Source organism: Onychostoma macrolepis, chromosome 16, assembly GCF_012432095.1.
Source record: "Onychostoma macrolepis isolate SWU-2019 chromosome 16, ASM1243209v1, whole genome shotgun sequence".
NCBI lineage: Eukaryota > Metazoa > Chordata > Actinopteri > Cypriniformes > Cyprinidae > Onychostoma > Onychostoma macrolepis.
This window is the reverse complement of record NC_081170.1, coordinates 8,392,835-8,416,442: the sequence shown is the minus strand read 5'-3', so window position 1 is coordinate 8,416,442 and position 23,608 is coordinate 8,392,835. Positions and strand designations below refer to the sequence as shown.

The following is a 23,608-nucleotide window of genomic DNA, read 5'->3' as shown; positions in this document are numbered from 1 at the left end:
GTTACGAGCATGATAGAAACTCAGCGCTGGACAAAAAGCGGTGAGTGCGTGGATTCCAACCTAAACACCTCTGATTGGCCATTGCGTTGTAGAAATCAACAAACATGTCTGTGATTGGCTACTTTGCTCCCCTCTGCGAAAATGCATTGTAAAACATTTGACGCTTTCCAAAGCAGAAGATACACTGGATTGTTTGCCAAATCTATTTCGTTATGCTATTATTACGAAGAAAACAGATCCAAGACCAGGAGTTATGGGCAGCTTTTCCATCTAAAAGCAATCAGTTAGACTATTTTACACTATGAGGTAAGACTATTATACATGCTAAACTAAAGTCCGGCCGTCCCCCTCGGTCCGGAGGGGGCACAGGGATGTCTGTGGGGGGGCGCCGGGCTTGCCCTAGTTGTTGGTCTTAAGGCGGCTGTTCGTGGGATGCAGGTGTAAATGTACATGCTGACGCATTACTGTTCTCTTTCAAACCGCAGGATAGTTCTCAGGTGGAGAGCTCAACAAAAGAAAATTAAACTGTTGAGATAGTGAATGGGAAATCCCTCAGAGTAAAGTACAGTCTAACACCCTGCTCTCGCTCCCTCCATCTCTTCTGTCATCTTTGTGCCTCCAATTGTAAAGGTCCAGTCGCTGGCAGCTGTCTAATAGAATCAGAGGCATGAAACTGTGTAATCATCTTGGTCGCAGGCCCAGCAACCCGTGTGTGTTTGTGTGTGTGTGAGTGTGATAGAGGTTGTCATTGTTCATTTGTTCACACGTGTTCAGTGTAGAGGTATTCTGTTGGTCTCTGTTTCAGAGATGAAACTGGCACCGATCCATTCTCACTGTCTCAGTGTCATCAAGCAGAAAATGTAAAGTGTTAATGATAGAGTCTACCTGTGATATCAAAACATTGCTCAACAATTCAGAGTATCGGTTCAGTCTTTGCTATTTTTTAATCGTTTCAGCAATCCCTGAGGATCCTCAGACGGCGGAGGCATTTTACTCCGTGGATGAATTTGAGTCATGCTCGGAGGAAGATTCAGATAGAGAGGAAGACTCAGAGGATAATCTCCCCACAGACCCTTCCTGTCAGACATGTGGACAGGTGAGGAGAGATCCACCGCCTGAGAGAAGCTCTTGTCAATCAGCTGTGTGACTGTGTGATATTTACATTTAATGAAGATTTAACTCTGTGCTCCCTCAATCTTGTATACACTGTAATTAGAGTTTTTCTCTCTGTCAGCAGAGCAAAAAACTAAAACAAATGAGTTTAGAGAAATTTACAGAGAGATATACACTTTTCTGCTTGAAGCTGTTTCAAATAAATACTGTTCTTTTGAACTTTTTATTCATCAAATATTTCCACAAAAATATTAAGCAGCCAAAACATACCTGACAACCAAATAATTTTTGACAACCAAATCAGCATTTGTAAGTGATTTCTGAATGATAATGTAACACTGGAGACTGGAGTAATTGCTGCAGTAAAGTCAGCTTTGCATTTGTAAATAAATTATATTTTAATAAATGTAAATAAATTACATTACATGTATTGCATTTTTAAAACTATGATAGTCTAAACATATTGAAATATTTATAAATTATTTCCATATTTTATTTGGGGGGAAAAAAATGGTTTGTTAACGCTTATAATTTATTTAAAGTCTTACTAGTGTAAAATTATATTATATACATATACAGTATCTCACAAAAGTGAGTACACCCCTCACATTTCAGCAATCATTTTAGTATATCTTTTCAAGGGATAATTCTATAGAAATGAAACTTAGCTATATTTTAGAGTAGTCAATGTGCAGCTTGTATAGCAGTACAGATTTACTGTCCTTTGAAAATAACTCAACATACAGCCATTATTGTCAAAAAAGCTGGCAACAAAAGTGAGTACACCCCATGTGAAAACAGCTATATGTCATTTAACCATGCAAAGCCACATGTCCTATTCATCATGTTCATGTTTTTGTCTGCTTGACAGGACTATACAAATTTGTGTATCTTGTTTTAGAGCAGTTAAAATTTGGTGCTTTGAGTACAATTCTCTCATACTGACCACTGGATGTTCAACATGGCACCTCATGGCAAAGAACTCTCTGAGGATTTGACAATTAGAATTGGTGCTCTCCACAAAGATGGCCTAGGCTATAAGAAGATCAGTAACAACCTAAAACTGAGTTACAGTACAGTGGCCAGTGGCATACAGAGGTTTTCCAAGACTGGTTTCACTCGGAACAGGCCTTGCAAGGGTCGATCAAAGAAGTTGAGTCCTTGTGCTGTGTGTCAGGTGCAGAAGCTGGCTTCAAAAAACAGACGCATGGGTCAGCTTGTCAGTGCTCAGACCATACTCCGCACACTGCAACAAGTCAGTTTGCATGGCCGTCGTACCAGAAGGAAGCCTCTTCTGAAGCTGGCTCACAAAAAAGCCTGCAAACAGTTTGCTGAAGACAACCTGGCCAAGAGCATGAATTACTGGAACCATGTTCTGTGGCCTGATGAGTCTAAGGTAAACTTGTTTGGCTCAGATGTTGTCCAGCATGTGTGGTGACGCCCTGGTGAGGAGTACCAAGAAAATTGTGTCTTGCCTACAGTCAAGCATGGTGGTGGTAGCATCATGGTCTAGGGCTGCATGAGTGCTGCTGGTACTGGGGAGCTGCGGTTCATTAAGGGAAACATGGATTCCAACATGTACTGAGACATTCTGAAACAGAAGATGATGCCCTCCCTTCAGAAAATTATGTTTTCCAACATAATAACGACCCTAAACACACCGCCAAGATGACAGCTGCCTTGCTGATGAAGCTGAAGGTGAAGGTGAAGGTGATGGAGTGGCCAAGTATGTCTCCAGACCTGAACCCTACTGAACACATGTGGGGCATCCTCAAGTGGAAGGTGGAGAAGCACCATGTGTCTAACATCCAACAGCTCCGTGATGTCATTGAGGAGGAGTGGAAGAGGATCCCAGCAACAACCTGCGCATCTCTGGTGAACTCCAAGCCCAGGAGGATTAAGGCAGTGCTAGATAACAAAGGTGCCCCTACAAAATATTGACACTTTGGACACAGTTTTGACATGTTCACTTAGGGTGTACTCATTTTTGTTCCCAGTTATTTGGACAATAATGGCTATTATATGGGAGTTATATTTAGAGGACAGTAAATTTGTACTTCTATACAAGCTGCAAATTGACTACTCTAAAATATATCCAAGTTTCATTTGTGTAGTATTGTCCCTTGAGAAGATATTGTCATTCTCATACTAATATATATATATATATATATATATATATATATATATATTAGTGCTGTCAACGATTAATCGCTATTAATCGCATCCAAAATAAAACATTTTGTTTACATAATATATGCGTGTGTGCTGTTTATTTATTATGTATATATAAATGTACACACATACAGTGTATATTTCAAAAATAGTTACATATATTTACATGTATATATTTATATTATTATAATTTATATTATATATAAATATATTTAAAATATAAACATAACCTATTTTTCTTAAATATATACATGCATGTGTGTGTAATTTTATATATATATATATATATATATATATATATATATATATATACATAATAAATATACACAGTACACACACATATATTATGTAAACAAAAACTTTTATTTTGATGCGATTAATCGCGATTAATCATTTGACAACACTAATATATATATATTAGGGCTGCACGATAAATCACATACGATGGTCATGCGCATCTCGTCAGTAAAGCCGGTTCTGTGATTAGTAGTAAATCTCCATCACGTGCTTTCAGAAGGAGTGGCATTTAATACACAGAGCCGTAGTTCACTGACGAGCTACGCAATATCATGTTCATAATCGAATGCGATTCATCTGCTATTATGATTGCGATATTGCGTAGCTTATCAGTGATTCTAGTGTATATATCAGGGGTGGTGAACGTCGGTTCCTGGAGAGCCGCAGCCCTGCAGAGTTTTGCTTCAACCCTAATCAAACACACCTGAACAAGCTAATCAAGGTCAGAACAGTTACTAGGAAGCTACAGGCAGGTGAGTTTTAATTAGGGTTGGAGCTGAACTCTGCAGGACTGCGGCTCTCCAGGACAGGAGTTCGTCACCCCTGGTATATATAGTGAGTATAAGTGTAGTTGACATGAAGTACTGTTGTGACGTTGGCATTTGCTGTGGCATGTAACATGTTGAACATTCAGTTTTAATGACCACACATTAATTTAAACGTTGCATTGCAACCATTTTAGTTGAACTAGGGTAGGCAACATGTTTTTTAAACAGTGAAAAACATATAAATGGTGACCATTTACTTACACTTTCCTTTATACATTCATGCTGTATACATCTGAAAATAAACTGCATCAACTATCCATATAATACCATATTTCCTTCCATCCTCAAGGACACTTTTGGTTTGAAATTCCTTAAGTATCCTCTTTTCCCTTCCAGTATCGTTTTGAATTATTCACACACTAAACTCAAAGACACCCTCAAGTCTTAATAAGCCCTCATTGACAGGATCATCTGTTTATGAAGCATGGAATAAGATGATATCAGTCGTATCTCACATGCACTCGAGTCCACAGGTAATGGTTAATGTTCAGGTAATATGATACCACTTGTCTGCGGTATTATAGTCGGCATTATGCAAATGCATTTTGCCCATAGAGGGTTTTTCAGCCAAGCTCAAACTCATTATTGCAGATACTTTGTAGTGCTGGAGTTTTGCAGCACAACAGCAAACACATATGTTCAGATCAGGTGCGAAAGAGCCAGGGGCTCATCTGGATTCCCAAGAGATCACAAACTACGCACCTCAGCACACTCTTAAAGCGTCAATCCAATACCAGGCTTCTGCACGATTCGATCAGGCCAGCCGAGATAGATTAAAACTATTTGTCACTATTGAGAGGGAGAAAAAAAACTCGGAACCGTGATGGTATAAGTATGAAACCAAAAGAGAGAGTGGAATAGACTTCTGCCCCAGTGGATATTTGATAATTAGCTGGCTCACAGTAAGAGTGGAGTGGCAATGTTTGTGCCGCCAGCCGTGGCCGGCTGAGATTCCCCGGAATTGCATATAGAACAATTGCACTTTGTAAATGGCAGAATAATACATAGCTGGTTCTTCTGCACCAACATTTTTTCTTTTCTCATTTCGATGCTTTGCACAGATGGCACAACTTGATACCCTTGAACTGGCCAAAGGCATACCTTCTACCGCAATGTACTTGTGTCTCATTCACAGTAAACTAGGTCCTGCTTTCTGCAAACCAATTGCAGTTTGAATATGGTTTTCCATTTACAATATTGTGTTTCTTCATGCGTTGGCACTTTTATTTTTGCTTCTTTTCAAATGCATTTTTATGTGTATATTTGGATTGTTTTATCCATGTCCCAGACCCAGACCTTTAATATTAAAAATGAAAGCCAGCATAAAAAATGTATGGCATTTTTAAAACTACGATAGTCTAAACATAGAGTGAAATATTTATAAATCATTTCCATATTTTATTTGTAAAAAATTTTAACTTTTACATTTTACATGCAAAAAAAGTATTGTATAAAATTTTGGCAATTATAATTGTGCATGATTTTCAATCAAACTTTAATATGTATAATATAATAATAATAATAAGAGTGGGTTTTATTTTATTTTAAAACTGTTGTAGATGACATGGGGAAATTATCATCTGATGAAATGTTCATAATGTTTCGCAAAGAAATACAGTGATGAATGTATATGTAAAAAAAAGTAGTCGTCTTGTATAAAGTTGTGGCAATTGTACAACCCGAATTCTGGAAATGTTAAATTTAAATAAAATGTAAACTAAAAGACTTTCAAATCACATGAGCCAATATTTTATTCACAACAGAACATAGTTAACATAACAATTTTAATAATTTGACACTTTTATCCACTAAATGAGCTAATTTCAAATTTGATGCCTGCTACAGGTCTCAAGAAAGTTGACACGGGGACAACAAAGGGCTGAAAAAGCAAGACATTTTGAAAAGATTCAGCTGGGAGAACATCTAGCAACTAATTAAGTTAATTGACATCAGGTCTGTAACATAAAAGGGATGTCTTAGAGAGGCAGAGTGTCTCAGAAGTAAAGATGGGCAGAGGCTCTCCAATCTGTGAAAGAGTGCGTAAAAAGATTGTGTAATACTTTAAAAACAATGTTCCTCAATGTCAAATTGCAGAGGCTTTGCAAATCTCATCATCTACAGTGCATAACATCATCAAAAGTTTCAGAGAAACTGGAGAAATCTCTGTGTGTAAGGGACAAGGCCAAAGACATTTGTTTGATGCCCGTGGTCTTCAGGTCTTCAGGCCCTCAGACGACACTGCATCACTCATCGGCATGATTCTGTCATTGACATTACAAAATGGGCCCAGGAATACTTCCAGAAACCACTGTCGGTAAACACAATCCGCTGTGCCATCTGCAGATGCCAACTAAAGCTCTATCATGCAAAAAGGAAGCCATATGTGAACATGGTCCAGGAGCGCCGTCGTGTCCTGTTGGCCAAGGCTCATTTAAAATGTACTGTTTCAAAGTGGAAAAGTGTTCTATGGTCAGACAAGTCCAAATTTGACATTCTTGTTGGAAATCACGGACGCCGTGTCCTCCGGGCTAAGGAGGAGGGAGACCTTCCAGCATGTTATCAGCGTTCAGTTCGAAAGCCAGCATCTCTGATGGTATGGGGGTGCACGGGTGTATACGGTATGGGCAGCTTGCATGTTTTGGAAGGCACTATGAATGCTGAAAGTTATATAAAGGTTTTAGAGCAACATATGCTCCCCTCCAGACGACGTGTATTTCAGCAGGACAATGCAAAACCACATACTGCAGCTATTACAACAGCGTGGCTCCGGGTGCTGAATTGGCCTGCCTGCAGTCCAGATCTTTCACCTATAGAGAACATTTGGCACATCATTAAACTAAAAATACTTCAAAGACGACCACAAACTCTTCAGCAGCTGGAAACCTATATCAGGCAAGAATGGGACCAAATTCCAACACCAAAACTCCAGAAACTCATAACCTCAATGCCAAGATGTCTTCAAACTGTTTTGAAAAGAAGAGTAAATATGCCCCCGTCCCAACTATTTTGAGACCTGTAGCAGGCATCAAATTTGAAATGAGCTCATTTTGTGCATAAAATTGAAAAATTTCTCAGTTTAAACACTTATGTTATCTATGTTCTATTGTGAATAAAATATTGCCTCATGTGATTTGAAAGTCTTTTAGTTTTAATTCTATTCAAACTTAAAACACATCCCAACATTCGGGTTGTAATTGTGCATAATTGTAAGGTAAACTGTATAATAATAATAATAATAATAGTAGTAGGTTTTGTTTTATTTATAGATGGTGGAAATTATCTTTTGATGGAAATGTTCATGATGTTTTACAAGAACAAAAAAATATATAATCCTGTGATAAATGTATATGAACTTTAGAAGATTTTTACTAGATGAGTTCTTAATAGTAAGAGTGTGAATATATTTTAGGAGAGATTATTTTCTAAAAGTTCATAAAGGGCAAAAGTGCACCTTATTATTTTGCTGATGGACCTTTAGCCCAGCTTCAGACTCATTCAGTCTACCCTAGAGGCTTTCATCTTAACAAGGTGAATGTCTCAAGGGAGTATAAAACTCTTCAGGTTGCCTTTATCATGGTGCTACTTCTTCCAGGTCACGTAATCATTTCAGATAGGAGACCCATTGATCCGGAATGGTGTTTATAGGACCTGTATTTCAAGACCCCTGTGTGGCTAGACTGTCATTAGGGAGTTGATCTAAACAGAAGAAGGCACTCTCTCAGCCCTATAATTTCCACTAATATTATAATGTCTCTGTATGTAGGCCAGAGTGAACATATGGTGTGTTTCAGCTTGAACGTGTCCCTTCTTGTGTGTCCTTGTGTGTCACAGGACAGTGACTTGGAGGCCATGATCAGACACATGGAGGATGTTCTGAATGGTGACTCGGTTGGTGAGTATTTATATGATCTTACTTCACTATCATTCCACACAGGAAAATGCATAAAACAAAGATTTATCCATCAAATCTGTTTGTTTTTTTTTTGGCTCGTGGGTTTTTCTTTTTTTGGATTGGCCTATGTACCAATACAACCCCACTGGCAGGTACACTCCATTACCATTGTGAGATGTATAGCATTTTTTTCCAATAGTGACTGGCCAATTACACGAGAGGTCAGCGAGCAGACAAAAACTGAAGGTCACAGGCCTATAAAAATTATACATTCTTCTAAAGACATGCACTTTCATTTAGCTCCATACACACAGAATGACCCATTTGCCTGTGTCACCCCTCTCAGTGTGTGATACTGAGGATTTTTTACTTGGTCCTGATGACTCGGAGGTGAGAATGTCAGGAAGCCTGTTTGTCTGCCACTTGAAGCCATGTGCCTTGATTAGGTAATTAATATGAGGCTATTTACAGGCTCTGACCACATCTGATAAGTTCTGTGCATTTCCTCATCGATAGAACTGGAGTATTTATGTCTAGCGCTTAGTTTCTTTCCTGGTTTATTTTACCTTCTTAGGTTTCAAATACTTTATATAAACTGCCATTTTGGACCACATCAATCCCTGACTATTTTTCCCTCCTAAAAAGTACCACATTCTATCTAGACAAATATCACAATGAATGTTCAAATTTATTAACCCATACTATTTTATTTTATTTTCTTTACCTCATATTCATTTTAATGTAGAATCTTGTTTCATTTGAACGGATTTATTTATTTATTTTCTGTAAAGCGCTTGGAATTACCCATGAAAATGTGCTATAAATTTAATTTAATTTTATTTTATTTTATTTTATTTTATTTTATTTTATTTTATTTTATTTTATTTTATTTTATTTTATTTTATTTTATTTTATTATTTATTTGTGTCATTTAAAACCTTTTGTGAAATGTTTGGTTTGAAAAGTGTGCTTGTGCATTTCTTTAAATGCTTTTATTATTGTTATCTAATGCAATGGCTTTCATACATTTCTGAGTGTTTGTATACAGTATATCAGCTTGATTTAGCATTTATTTGTGAGTGTGTTCATGCATGCTGATATCTTCATTTCTCAATAGCTTTTGTCAAGGCCTGTTATTCACAAAAATAGGCAGGCAAATGACTAAATCCTCATTTCAGGCCATATATAATAACAATACACTATTCACCAATCCTCCTATGCCCTGTAATGAAAATGTTACTCCTCACTTCTGAACTCAGCTTCTCTGTAGAGTAAGATGAATGATAGCAGGACAATGCTAGATGGGTAATATCAGCCCAGGGTTGGTGTTTTGGCATCAGTAAGAGAAGAAACACTTTTCTAACCTTATCTTCTTTCTTTTTTCACCAACTACCTTGTCAGCACAATGAGTATCAGATTTGCTCAGCCCTGAAAGAATAAATAGAAAAAAATTAAATTTTTCTCTTTTTTTGGCTCAAAGTGTGTAGCAGTAGATTTAATTTCAGGTGGTGCATTCATATCGAAATATCTGACAAAACTGCAGTTCAAAATATGGATTTATGTGTGCTTTTAATGACAAGTAAAATACAGTAACAGGAAAGTGATGCTTTGAGTGTTATTCATCTAATGATTATGCTGCTAAAAGACCAGCAGTGACATTATACACACAAACACATATTTGACATACAGTACTCAACACAGTGCACAAGGTGCTCTGACACATGATTTCGGTGTCCCCTCATCACCTGGTGAAACACACACACACACACACAATCTGCTTTGGCTTGGTGAACCGCAACGCACATGTCACTGTGGCTGACAGCTCAGAAATGCAGCTTTCTGCTTGAGCTCCACTATCACATCTCTGACTTCATTCAGCACTGGCCTACATAAAAGTGTAGCTAAAACTTTAACAACCTTTTGCTTTATGTGTTTATTCATGTAAAATATCATCCCTTGGTACCAATTGTCCTTTGTTATTCTCAAATAGCTACAGTATGATGTCAAGGAAATCATAAACTCTGCAATATGCCATAAAACTGGCTTTTTATTAGAGACTAACTCATAAACATTCATAATAAACATGAAAAATATGTGCATATAAATTAATTTATTGCACTGTTGTAGATGTACTGTGTTGGTTGGTTATTATTTCATTTTTTTATTATTCTCTTGTTTTTCTGCATCATAGACGGCATAGAGTTGTAATGTATATCTCTGTGTGATAAACTGAATCAGTAAGGTCACTTCCTTCAGATTCAGACCCCTCACTTGTTAGAAACCCCAAGTCAATTTTTTAAATATGTACATACAGTGGGGCAAAAAAGTATTTAGTCAGCCACCAATTGTGCAAGTTCTCCCACTTAAAAAGATGAGAGAGGCCTGTAATTTTCATCATAGGTATACCTCAACTATGAGAGACAAAATGAGGGGAAAAAAATCCAGAAAATCACATTGTAGGATTTTTAAAGAATTAATTGGTAAATTCCTCGGTAAAATAAGTATTTGGTCACCTACAAACAAGCAAGATTTTTGGCTCTCACAGACCTGTAACTTCTTCTTTAAGAGGCTCCTCTGTCCTCCACTCGTTACCTGTATTAATGGCATCTGTTTGAACTTGTTATCAGTATAAAAGACACCTGTCCACAACCTCAAACAGTCCAACTCCAAACTCCACCATGGCCAAGACCAAAGAGTTGTCAAAGGACACCAGAAATAAAATTGTAGACCTGCACCAGGCTGGGAAGACTGAATCTGCAATAGGTAAGCAGCTTGGTGTGAAGAAATCAACTGTGGGAGCAATTATTAGAAAATGGAAGACATACAAGACCACTGATAATCTCCCTCGATCTGGGGCTCCACGCAAGATCTCACCCGTGGGGTCAAAATGATCACAAGAACTGTGAGCAAAATCCCAGAACCACACGGGGGGACCTAGTGAATGACCTGCAGAGAGCTGGGACCAAAGTAACAAAGGCCTCAAATCCTGCAGTGCCAGACGTGTCCCCCTGCTTAAGCCAGTACATGTCTGGGCCCGTCTGAAGCTTGCTAGAGAGCATTTGGATGATCCAGAAGAGGATTGGGCGAATCAGATGAAACCAAAATAGAACTTTTTGGTAAAAACTCAACTTGTCGTGTTTGGAGGAGTTGCATCCAAAGAACACCATACCTACTGTGAAGCATGCTTTGGGGCTGTTTTTCTGCAAAGGGACCAGGACGACTGATCTGTGTAAACAAAAGAATGAATGGGGCCATGTATCGTGAGATTTTGAGTGAAAACCTCCTTCCATCAGCAAGGGCATTGAAGATGAAACGTGGCTGGGTCTTTCAGCATGACAATGATCCCAAACACACCGCCCGGGCAACGAAGGAGTGGCTTCGTAAGAAGCATTTCAAGGTCCTGGAGTGGCCTAGCCAGTCTCCAGATCTCAACCCCATCGAAAATCTTTGGAGGGAGTTGAAAGTCCGTGTTGCCCAGCGACAGCCCCAAAACATTACTGCTCTAGAGGAGACCTGCATGGAGGAATGGGCCAAAATACCAGCAACAGTGTGTGAAGACTTACAGAAAACGTTTGACCTCTGTCATTGCCAACAAAGGGTATATAACAAAGTATTGAGATGAAATTTTGTTATTGACCAAATACTTATTTTCCACCATAATTTGCAAATAAATTCTTTAAAAATCCTACAATGTGATTTTCTGGATTTTTTTTTCTCATTTTGTCTCTCATAGTTGAGGTATACCTATGATGAAAATTACAGGCCTCTCTCATCTTTTTAAGTGTGAGAACTTGCACAATTGGTGGCTGACTAAATACTTTTTTGCCCCACTGTACATTACTGTTACAAAGTCTTGGTTTGGTAACATTTTGTTAACAAAATGATTTTTGAAGATATCTCTCATGCATTTTTTGATCAATTAAAATGGTAATATTGTGAAATATTATTTAAACAAAAAAAAATTCAAATTATTTTCTATTTGAATATGATTAAAATTCTGTGTTTCTTCAGAAATCATTCCAATATGCTGATTTGCTGCTCAAGAAACAGCTTGTGGAAACTTTTTTTTTTTTTTTTTTGATGAATAGAAAGTTAAAAGAAAGCATTTATCTGAAACAATTTTTGCTAAAACAGAAATTCTTTTGAACAGTAGCTTAAAATATACAAATTTATTTATTTATGTATTTATATACTGTGTATATATAATGTGTAGAGGCCATTTATATTAGTCTGCAAATTTCAAGCATTTTCAAGCAAAATACAAATAAATTCAAATCAGTCAAAACTATTATCTGACATTGTATATGCACTGTCTTTGTGTTTCAGGATCTGAAGAACAGAAGCCTCAGCTGGGTTCTCTGGGAGTGAGTAGCATCAATACCTCCATGGCTGAGGGCAGAATACAGCGCATGAGAGAGTGAGTGTCTCATCCTTGACTTATTCACAGCCATCACCTCTTTAAGAGTTTCTAACACACCCCAGGCACCTCACAATGGGTCTTATTCACTAATAATTGCATTTACCTACATGCTTGGAAGCATTTTTTATAGAGATTCTATCCTTCTATCCTTTAGCTGTGTTGATTTATAAAGTTTCTGTATACTGTATGTCTGTCTCCCAACAAATAAAACTAAGAAGTGCTGACCTGTTCAAAGCAGATATTTTGCTTTCCCAGGCCCATTAAAGACCAGCTAGTAGGTCACTTCTGATATAATCCACCTGCCACTGCAATCAGCATATTGTCTGACAATGTTCTGTATTTTAGCCTGCTTTTCTTGGTCATGAAGTTCTAAACCCGCATCCTGCCTCTCTTCAATCCCTAAAGCCCGAGTCTGATCTTCACAGGGCCAGACAGATGTGTGGCTCACGGCTAAAACCAGCATGAGCCTGACACTGAACTTCTCTAATGATTTATCAGAAATAGTGCAATAGCTGTATCAGCAGGCCACAAACATGGGAAAAAGCACATCAATGCTAATTAGTATGCAAAAATGACATCAAGACTGTAGCATTGGTTCTTAATTGTTTTAGCAATGATCATTTAGCACTTTAATGGCTTTGTCATTTACTTTTGTTTTAATTTTCTTTCAAATTACTTTGAATTGCAACAGCAGATTCTGGCACAAATTTCCTTTTTGTATATCACTGTTCCATGTGTGATTCAATTCAAGCATTATATGAACATAGTATGAGCATTATATGAATTCAAAATTAAATTTAGGGACCTCTGGACAGCATTTCCAATCATGAACAAATGTCTGAAAGCACAAAAATTCATATTTCTTTTTGTACACTGTATATATATATATATATATTGTATATATCAATATCTGTGCCTGCTGTAACCCAATAATCATGGTGGCTCCTCCCTGTGGTGTGTTTATCTAGGTTCGTTTTAATATGAGGTTCTGCTTGGAATGTCATTTATGATACATAAAGCTAATTTACTATTTTTCAGGTTAATGTGCTCAATGCTTTTCCATTTTTCCTCAGGACATCATCTCTGTCATTTTCTCTATGGCTTCTTTTCTCGTTTCTTATGTTGTTTTTACTCATCTGTCTCTCCACAGAACTAATTATCTTCTCCTCTTCACTGTCTGTATTATCTCTACAAGAGCAACAAATTATTCCCCGCAAAAGTTTGGTTCAGTCTGATTTTTTATTTCATTTATACTTTAGCAACGATGCACTAAACTGATAAAACGTGAAAGGAAAGACATTTACAGTGTTACAAAAGATTTCTGTTTCAAATAATTGCTGTTCTTTTGAACTTTATATTCATCAAAGAAACCTAAAAAAAACTGTAGTATACAGCACAAATGTTTTCAACATTGATATTGTTAAGAAATGTTTCTTGAAGGCCAAATCTGAAGGATCATGTGACACCTAAGACTGGAGTAATGGCTGCTGAAAATTCAGCATTTCATCACAGAAATAAATTACATTTTAAGATGACAGTTATTTTGAATTGTAATAACATTTCAAAATATTACAGGCTACAAATAAATGCAGTCTTGGTGATCATAAGAGACTTCTTTTAAAAACATTTTTTTTAAAATCTTAACGATACCAAACTTTTGAATGGTTGTGTATTTTCTTTGACAAAGATAAAATTATGTTGTACAGTGAGAAATATTTAAAAAATAATAATAACCATACACTCTCAGAAATAAAGGTACAAAAGCTGTCACTGGGGCGGTACCTTTTCAAAAGGTACATGTTTGTCTTAGGGTCCACTTTGGTACCTTAAAGGTGCATATTAGTACTTAAAGTGTACATATTTGAACCTAATTGGTACAAAACTGTACCTTTTGAAAAGGTACCACCCCAGTGACAGCTTTTGTACCTTTATTTCTGAGAGTGTATAAATATCATCTGGAAAATACTTTACTTTTTTTATATGCATGTTAAATATATTTTCCCAAGAGTCCATCAGAGTACTTATACAACAGGTGTACAAAACTAGACAGCATCATTGTTTCTATGGCTGTCGATAGAATAAAATTGATCAATTTTAACTTATTTACCTTTTTTTGATATTATTATAATCTTTTTTCTGAATTTTCTCACTGACTCCCTAGCACTGTCTTGCAGACCACTTGGGGGTCTCTGGACCCCAGTTTTAAAACCTCTGCCCTGATGTACAAAACTTTATGTTTCGATTCCATACCATATTGTACCATACCTTTGCATTCTGTTTCATACCTCACCATTCTCCAGTATAAGCTTGGTAGAGTCCTCTGTCTTCCTTTTAGCATGACTGCAGAACCTTTCCTGATGGCAGGCCGGGCCTGTGGCTCCCATACTGAGTGTGGGTTGAAGATATTAATAACAGAAGCGCTCTTCCTGTGAGGGCAGGAATTAGAGGCTGTCAGCTCCCTCTCTGCAAGTCTCATAAGAGCGTAAAGATGAGGAGGAGGGAGAAGGAGAGCACAGGTAGCAATTTACAACAGCTGCATTTTCCCTACACAGCCTCTCGTCAGCTGTGCGGTGACTCTACAGTCTTGTTCTTCCAGATGCAGCTCCACTCAGCTCCCATTTCTTTCATTCAGAGTGAATAAGTTATGTGCAGGTATGTGCAGGTGCAGGCAGATTCTAGTGCTGAACAAGTAAAATTCTCTTACTTTGTAAGGTCTTTATGTTTCGATTCGGTTGAGTCACTTTTCAACTGAAGGAACTTTCAGCGAAATAATAATATGGGTGACTTTTCTGTCCTCTAGAATGATTTTGAAGTTTTGCTTTATTTTTAGATTTTTAAACAGTTTCTTTGAATATTTTAAAGAACATTCAGAAGACTATTCACGAAAAGAGTGCACACTCTCAGAAATAAAGGTACAAAAGCTGTCACTGGGGCTGTACCTTTTCAAAAGGTACATGTTTGTACCTAAAGAGTCCATTTTGGTACCTTAAAGGTACATATTAGTACTTAAAGTGTACATATTAGAACCTAATAGGTACAAAAGTGTACCTTTTGAAAAGGTACCGCCCCAGTGACAGCTTTTGTACCTTTATTTCTGAGAGTGCAGAAAGGTAAATTTGCCAGAATTTCACGATTTTGGCCAAACATTTGTAAACTTCCCCTCAATAGTAAATGTCTAAAAAGCCATTTTTTTTATGAGAACTTAGAAAATAAGGGGAAAAAAGATGGGGTACAATTTGTTATTTTTATAACAAAGAATTGTTCCCTTTACTGCTGCCATTACCATCACAGCTAATATTTTAGAGAGAAATTGTTATTTTCCAGAAATATATGTGGTCATGGTGGAAAAAAAGAAGTGACAGGAGAGCACATTACTGTCAATGTAAAGGATTACCAACTTTTTATTTATTTATTTATTTTTATTTTTTCCAATTATTAATTTTTTTTAATTAAATTGAACTGCTAGATAACTTGCTGTGCACGTGAAACACAGTACATTGCTTGATACGTTTCCTTTTTCTAGAGTTCTAGAGTTGCTAGTCACAAGCAGTGTTACTGTAGTAATTTTGTACTATTTCTTAATATTTGAAATGAGCTTTGTATATTTTAAATTTTCCTTTTAATTTTGTTATATGCTTTTTCTATTTTTATTCATTATCATTTTTTGTTATTTCTGTTTGCTTTACATTTCAGTTTTAGTCATTTTCGAACTTCGACAAACTTATTTTCAGTTTCAACTTTCATTTATTTATTTTTTTTAATTTGTTATTTGTTAGGACTTCTTTTAAGTTTTTATTAAGTTTAAGTTTTTCATTTGAATGTTTTACTTCACTGTTATTTCCATTAACGAAAACAATTTTAAATTCAATTTACTTTTAGTTTAAAAATAATACCACTGGTCAAAAGTGCCCCTCACTGAAGAATCAGCCACACTTCTGGGTCATTCTGCCTTGTCCAAGGACACATGATACTGGGTCACTAGTAACACCAAATGTCATCAGACTAACTATTAGGCTGTCACCTCATGTGTGATTAATTTAATTTCTGGAAATTTTCATGTCAAAATCTTGACCTTGAAAGCAGCGGATGCTTTTAATCTTATTCTGGGCTAATGCCTCTTACAGATGCATGCCTGTATCAACTTATTTGGTTTTTAAAATTTCCTCTAAAAGCCACTTGTCAGACGTGAGATTTGAACCCACACCCCCATGTGAAGACCAGCATTCTCTTCCTTTGAGAAGACTGAATCATCTCGAGTCAGCCCTTCTGACAGTAAAAACGCTTTCATTATGCTCTTTAGATTTCAGTACATTACACAGTATGTGCATTTGGGGAATATCTCGAGGACAGCACTCAAGGGTATATCTGAAAACAAAAAATGATGTTGTTTGATGTGATTGTTTGATGACTATAACACTCCTTCACCTAGCCCATCTCTGCATGACACATGAGTTCTCTCCAACTTGTTAACGTATGGTATTGCATCTTGTGTTGATCACTATGTAGAAACTTCTTTTGTTGACTGCAGCTCATTAAGCCTCTGAAAATAGCTGATCAAAGCTGCGGTAGATATCGGCCCTCTTTTATCAGAGCAAGCACAGAGAACCGGTACCGTTGAGAAACGTCTGAGCTGTCGATGTAACGGCCCAGAGCAGTAGATGCTTGTAAGTCATTATGCTTTTGTTGTTGAGGAGGTTCCCAGGGTTTTGGGAGCTCTTTATAGAAGGGTGGCGAGTGGTGATTGCAAAGGAAAGAGCCTGGAGTTGGTCAGGAAGTGGAGGGGCGGGCGGGCGGAGTTTATCATGCTGGGAGTTGGGGGCTGATTGCAGCTCAGCCTTGATTACCACCACTAATCAGCTGGAAATGGACTATGTGCGTGTATATGAGTGGGCATGTGTGTGTGTTAGCAGTAAGTTTGTCGACTTAGACAGGAACGCCTCTCTTATATGAAAGCACTGTCTGAAATTGACTTAGAGACAACAGCGTCGAAGAGGGCTGGTCATTGTGATCTCAAAGGTCTCAGTTATAATTGTCTTTATTCCTGGCTTCTTGACAAATTTGTGAGTCATAATAACAGAGGTCTGATTGCTCTCTTTTTAAACTTTATGACTAGCATACTTAGCTTTGTCCTTCATAAGAAAGGACGTTTATAATGCATCTAGTTATGTCAGTTGTGTCAGTACGACTGTTTTTAAGAGCAATAGTTTTCTCTAACTTCATCACTTTTTTTGATGTTTGAGTGATTCACTTCAAAAAAGAAAAAAGTTGGAGGATGTTGCGCTAAGTGCCATTCACTTTTAACAAAATTTCATGTCAATAATAGAATCCACCAAAGAGCAAAAATAAATAACTCTTGAAACCTTCCTCAGTGAGGAAGGTCCTTCGTGACTGAAACGTCTGTTTATTTTAACACGTACTGGGCATCTTTTTGCACTTTATAAGAATGAAGAAGATTGCTAGAATCTCGGCATGTAATCCTCTTATTTGGATACATAAACAAGTTTTTTGCTCTTTGGTGGATTCTGTGTGATTCACGACACCTGTTTCTAAGAAAAGTTATGAATTTAAACAAAGACATTTTTTTCCACTAAGCTGTCCGGTCTTTTTTCCCCCCAGAGTTTTAACAATTTGACAGAAACTTTCAACATGGATAGTGGAAAATATAAAGAAATTGCAAGATTTCTATCATTTTTATATTAATAAATTCGTAGTAGAAAAAAAACTGTGGATATATGTTACGTATATCACAATGTATCACTATTTCCACAGAAATGTTAAACTTAAAAGATTCATAAGCAGGAAATTGTCATATTAGAATTATTTCTAAGGGATCATGTGACACTAAAGACACTAAAGAGTAACGATGCTAAAAATTAGGCTTTGCCATCACAGAAATAAATTACATTTTAAAATATATTAAATGTATATAATAAAATATATTCAAATAGAACAATTATTTTAAATTGTAATAATATTGTAAAATTTTACTGTTTTTATTTTTGATCATCTTACAGACCCCAAACTTTTGAACGATAGAGTTCACTATTAATTAAAACCGTGTTTATGACATTGCCATAACCTTCTCATGATGGGCCACTTTCAAATCTCTAAAGTCATACGCATATTCCATGCAGTTCATAAAATAAAATAATTTGCTCTTTCCATTTCACCCTGCTGGAGTGCTCCAACTTCCAGAGTCACAGTGAAACTCCAGGGGAGCGTGGAAAGAAGGAGACAGCAATTACCTCACGCTGAAGTGGGCAGGGGGGGCACAATCGATTTAATCCCAAACCGCACATGCTCATATCCCGGTCCCTATTACTGCAGAGGATTGAGCAGGCTGGAGGATTGAGCTCACTGAAGCTCGAGCTGATGCCACCACAGCCCTGCCGTTCCTCAGCATCAGCAGCTGTCTGCTGCTCATCAGGCCTGACACCTGTAAGATATGACTGCTGTCAGCCTCAAGGCATAACTTTCCCTGTTGACAGTCGACACTCTCGGTGACCTGTTAGGCTATATCTTGTTAAGACAGCAATAACAGAACTAATGAGAAATAGTGACAACAGGTATGCTACTGGAAAACAGCATGGTTGGTTGTGTAATAAATTAGTTTGGCAAAGTATATTTTTATTCAAAAAATATATTTTTATTCAAATATGGTTTAATTGTGTTAGCAGAAAGGTAACAGTAAAAGGTAACGCTTTTACAGTTTCATGGCAATACAAAGCTTCAGCACAAGATTATAAGAAAGTGCTTCATAGAAAAATAATTTAATGCTAATATTTCTAAAAATCATAAATGTTTCGTTTTTATCAGCTGTTTACTGTATAAAATCATTGTAAAAGTATTGACCTTTTATCACCTCCTTTTGACAAACATATCTAACAGATGTGATAAGAGACGTGTCATGAAGATTTATGGATTTTTTATTACTTTAAAAAGAAAGATGTTAAGGGTTAATATGTCAACATTACAGAAATAAAATGAAGTTACTGGATTTTTATGGATGTTTCAAAATGTTTTAAAATAGTCATTTACCGTGTTGTTTTAGGATAGATAGATAGATAGATAGATAGATAGATCATTTCAATTAACACAAATTATTTTTTCATTGGTTTAGTTAGCAATAACAGCACTGTCATTAACACATTTGTATATGAGGGACAGAAATGGCATCCATTTTTTCAAATGGTCTCGGAAATCCAATCTAGATTCTAACTGAAATAATGAAATAATCCACACTCTATCAGCTCATCATCACTAAATCTACTATTCACATGCTAATTAGCTCAGTTTTTCTATAATTCCATGTCACTTTCTCTCTGTAATGACTGCAGTGGTCTAGATTTGTGTCTTTTTACAAGTCTGACTCAGAAGAAAGGTGGCACAGATGATTTATGTCATAACCAGGCCCACCCGGAATCAGCAGCAATGACATTAATTGGACGTTGTTCCTCTCTAAAGACTTTCATTCAGCTGGGAAGACTGGAAGGCCACTGGATGGTGGATGTGAGAATTTGCTCTAATTAAGGCACAAAAGCATCAGCGAGGTTTGCGATGAATTAGAACATAATTTCCCACCACAATCAATACAGAAAATGTGAAAACATAAAGTGTACAGATTTCATTTTGATCTGGTCATTGTGATTCTCTCCTGAATAACTGGTCCTATATTTCATAGTGGCTTTCTGAGATCTTGTCATCAAGAGATATGCAAATATGAACTAACAGCCGCAAACCGCAAAAATGTATCAGAATGACGCACAAGCGTCATTTTGGCCATTTTCCACTTATTCAATGATACATGCCTCTCAACACCCCCTCTCCTTATATTTAACACGTTCACCCCATCTACCTGCTCCTGATCTCATCTGTCACCTCTGCACTGCATTGTGATCTTGTATTAGACATTGCATTCTGTTTCTTTAATATTCAATCATCTTTCTCCTAGTCATTCTTGAATAATCAATTCATAAGTACTGACTATCTTTTAATTTCTGTAATGATGCCCTTTCTGTCCTGTTTTGCTGAATTGCACAGTTCAGCAAATATTCAGCAGATATTTTAAAAATGTATTTTTATAATATCACTCGTGCCCTTGACTGCCAAGTTAAGGTGAAAACAGAACTTTGGGCAAAAAAAAATAAAAATACTCTCAAACCATCAATAACACTGTCAACAGGGGGTGTCTTTTCCATTAAAATATTTTTATCTGTCATAGAAAATGACTGTGTGTTGTGATACAGATAAAAAATGAAAATTGAAAGTCACAGTTTTCATTGAGGGTTCATTTTTTCTTCTCTTAGGCATGAGGAGAAACATTCATACTTTTTATTTGGAAAGTACAGCAGGCATTACACAGTTTGAGTTGACTTGTTTTCATAAAGGATGTTGATTTGAGCCCGTCAAGCCCAAACATAACCAAAATTGTTATGTTCCCGTATTCATCTCCTAGAGTGGTAGGTGCTGTTTCTTGTTTAAAAAGATATAGTGGGGTCCAAAAGTCTGAGACGACTACGGAATAGCTTCTATTTTAATACATTTCATTATAAATGATATTGTCAGCATAAATATGTGAGTGAAAAGTATTTTGTGCATCCCTGTACATTTTTTATGTACATTTTAAAATTTAAAGTTTTTATTTCCATATTTAAATTTCAGAATCAGAATCAGAATCAGAATGAGCTTTATTGCCAGGTATGTTTACACACACATGAGGAATGTGTTTTAGTGACAGAATCTCCACAGTGCAACAGAATGACAGCGACAAGACAAGACACAGATAATAAAAAGAATAATATACAAATATACAAAACAGACAATGTACAAAATAGCAAAAATCACAATATATAATACAGACAATTATGTATGTACAGTTATGATATGTGCAAATTTGAAATGTAAATAAGTATGTGTTAAATAAATAATGTATTATAGTGTTGTGTGTTCCACGTTTATTGTCAAGTATTCATGAGATGGATTGCCTGAGGGAAGAAACTGTTCCTGTGCCTGGCTGTTCTGGTGCTCAGAGCTCTGTAGCGTCGACCAGACGGCAACAGTTCGAAGAGGGAGTGTGCTGGATGTGAGGGGTCCAGATTGATTTTCTTAGCCCTTTTGCTCACTCTGGATGAGTACAGTTCTTGGAGAATGGGGAGGGTTGTACCAATGATTCACTCTGCAGTCCGGACTACCCTCTGTAGTCTTCTGAGGTCAGATTTGGTAGCTGAGCTGAACCAGACAGTTATTGAAGTGCAGAGGATGGATTCAATGATGGCGGAGTAGAACTGTTTCAGCAGCTCCTGTGGAAGGTTGAACTTCCTCAGCTGGCGAAGGAAGTACAACCTCTGCTGGGTCTTTTTCACAATGGACTCAATGTGATTGTCCCACTTCAGGTCCCATGGAGATTGTGGTGCCCAGGAATCTGAATGAGTCCACTGCAGCCACAGGAGAGCAGGGGGTTTCTCCTGAAGTCCACTATCATCTCCACTGTTTTGAGCGTGTTCAGCTCCAGGTTGTTGAGACTGCACCAGATAGCCAGCTCTTTAACCTCCTGTCTGTAAGCAGACTCGTCACCGTCCTGGATGAGGCTGATGAGTGTGGTGTCGTCTGCAAACTTTAGGAGCTTGACAGAGGGGTCTTTAGAGATGCAGTTGTAAGGATCCACCTGCTAGTCCAAACAGCAGAATCCAGCGGCATGGTCGAAGGTTTAATGCATGTTCGGTCTTATACTTAAACCTCTGAATTTATCTGGATTAAGTTTCAATTTTAGTCTAGCTCCGTGCTTGATCTGACTCCAATTTCAAGTGATCGTTAAATTTAGGCAATATTCTTAATTAAAAACTTATCACAGATATCGATTGTATATCAATTTAAATATTTGATTATTCTGAAAATCCCATACTTTCAATTATTCGTTCATTAGGGACCAGGTATCGCATAGGAATTACACTTCAGCTGATTTTTTAGTGAATCCATGGACACAAACTCATCAGTTCCGAACTTACTCAGAGGGTGCAGAGTGGTTATAATACCTTTACGTGAGCTGCGCCTGCATACTCATAACAAAAAGCTTATTTTTTCCTATAACCATGAGAGCTACACCGTGTTAAGCCAGTGACAGTCAGAAATCCAAAGTCTCCCTCATGATGCTCCCCATGGTTCATCCATTAGTGCTTTGGCGTGATCTGTCCTGAATGCAGATTTGTGGAAATACCACTACACATTAATCTACTTGAAAAAATGATTTCAGAAGAGATCAGATTAAATCAAATATAACAATTTATTATTAGTCAGGTAAACGTGTTGTGCCAATTACATAATAAAACAATAAGAAGCCAATTCAAAAATAAGGAAATACATAACATCAGTTGTTCAAAGATGAATCTAAGAGTAAAAATGTATACCTGACTTCAAGAAAATACATAGAATGGAGCATATGAAATACACACCACACTACGGGCTGATCTGGCTACAGAATCGCCATGACTGATTTGCAACTTTCCCTTAAATACTACAAGAACAAAAGGGCCATAAACATTTATTCTCGGCCCCCCACAGATTACATCTGTGTATGGGGGATGAGAAACCTCAGTAGGACCTGTTCTCGTGCCCCAAATGGTCACACCTGGTGTAGAGCAATGTTTATCAGATTTTGAAAGGAGACCGCCCACAACAGAGGTACAGAATTCACTCAAGTTTTCAATATTTCAGACCTATAAATTGATACCAAACATGAAAGGGTTAAGATCATTAATTCTTAAGATATAATAAATTCAGTTTGTAAGTCTGGCAACTTGAGTTCTTGACACTTCTATGTAATGCCCAGGGGGGAAGGAGGGAGCCTAAGGATGGGTCAAGGGACAGATGAGCATATGGTCTTTCTCCCAGATCTTCCTGTCAGATTAGAACATCTATTGTTTAATTGCATGTCATGTGTGCTGCGAGAGTTCCTGAGTTTTGGCCTCATGAGGAATTAATTTCATAAAGGAAATACTTTCACTCCTTTCACAGTCATTGGTGTGCAGGGAGAAGTGTAGTGGGGAGAGAACACAGCCCTGAGGGTCACCAGTGCTGATGGTGCGGGTGCTGGATGAGAATTTTCCCAGCCTCACTAGCTGCTGCCTGTCTGTCAGGAAGCTGGTGATCCACTGACAGACAGAGGTGGGC

General features: G+C 37.2%; 1 protein-coding gene across 6 annotated transcripts in view; it reads left to right on the top strand.

Annotated features, from left to right (window-relative positions):
* Window positions 1-23,608, top strand: part of nek11 (NIMA-related kinase 11) — a 77,779-nt gene that overhangs the window by 43,645 nt on the left and 10,526 nt on the right. For 5 of the 6 annotated variants that reach the window (XR_009266231.1, XM_058745742.1, XM_058745743.1 and 2 more), the window contains 3 exons: window positions 957-1,096; window positions 7,962-8,022; window positions 12,349-12,439. Coding sequence is in view for 5 of the 6 variants with exons in the window: in XM_058745742.1 (XP_058601725.1) it covers window positions 957-1,096; window positions 7,962-8,022; window positions 12,349-12,439 (292 nt within the window). In the remaining variant the exon portion in view is untranslated. Of the gene's footprint in view, window positions 1-956; window positions 1,097-7,961; window positions 8,023-12,348; window positions 12,440-12,787; window positions 13,262-23,608 lie in introns of those variants that run through there. The other variant, XM_058745744.1, reaches the window with a different exon arrangement.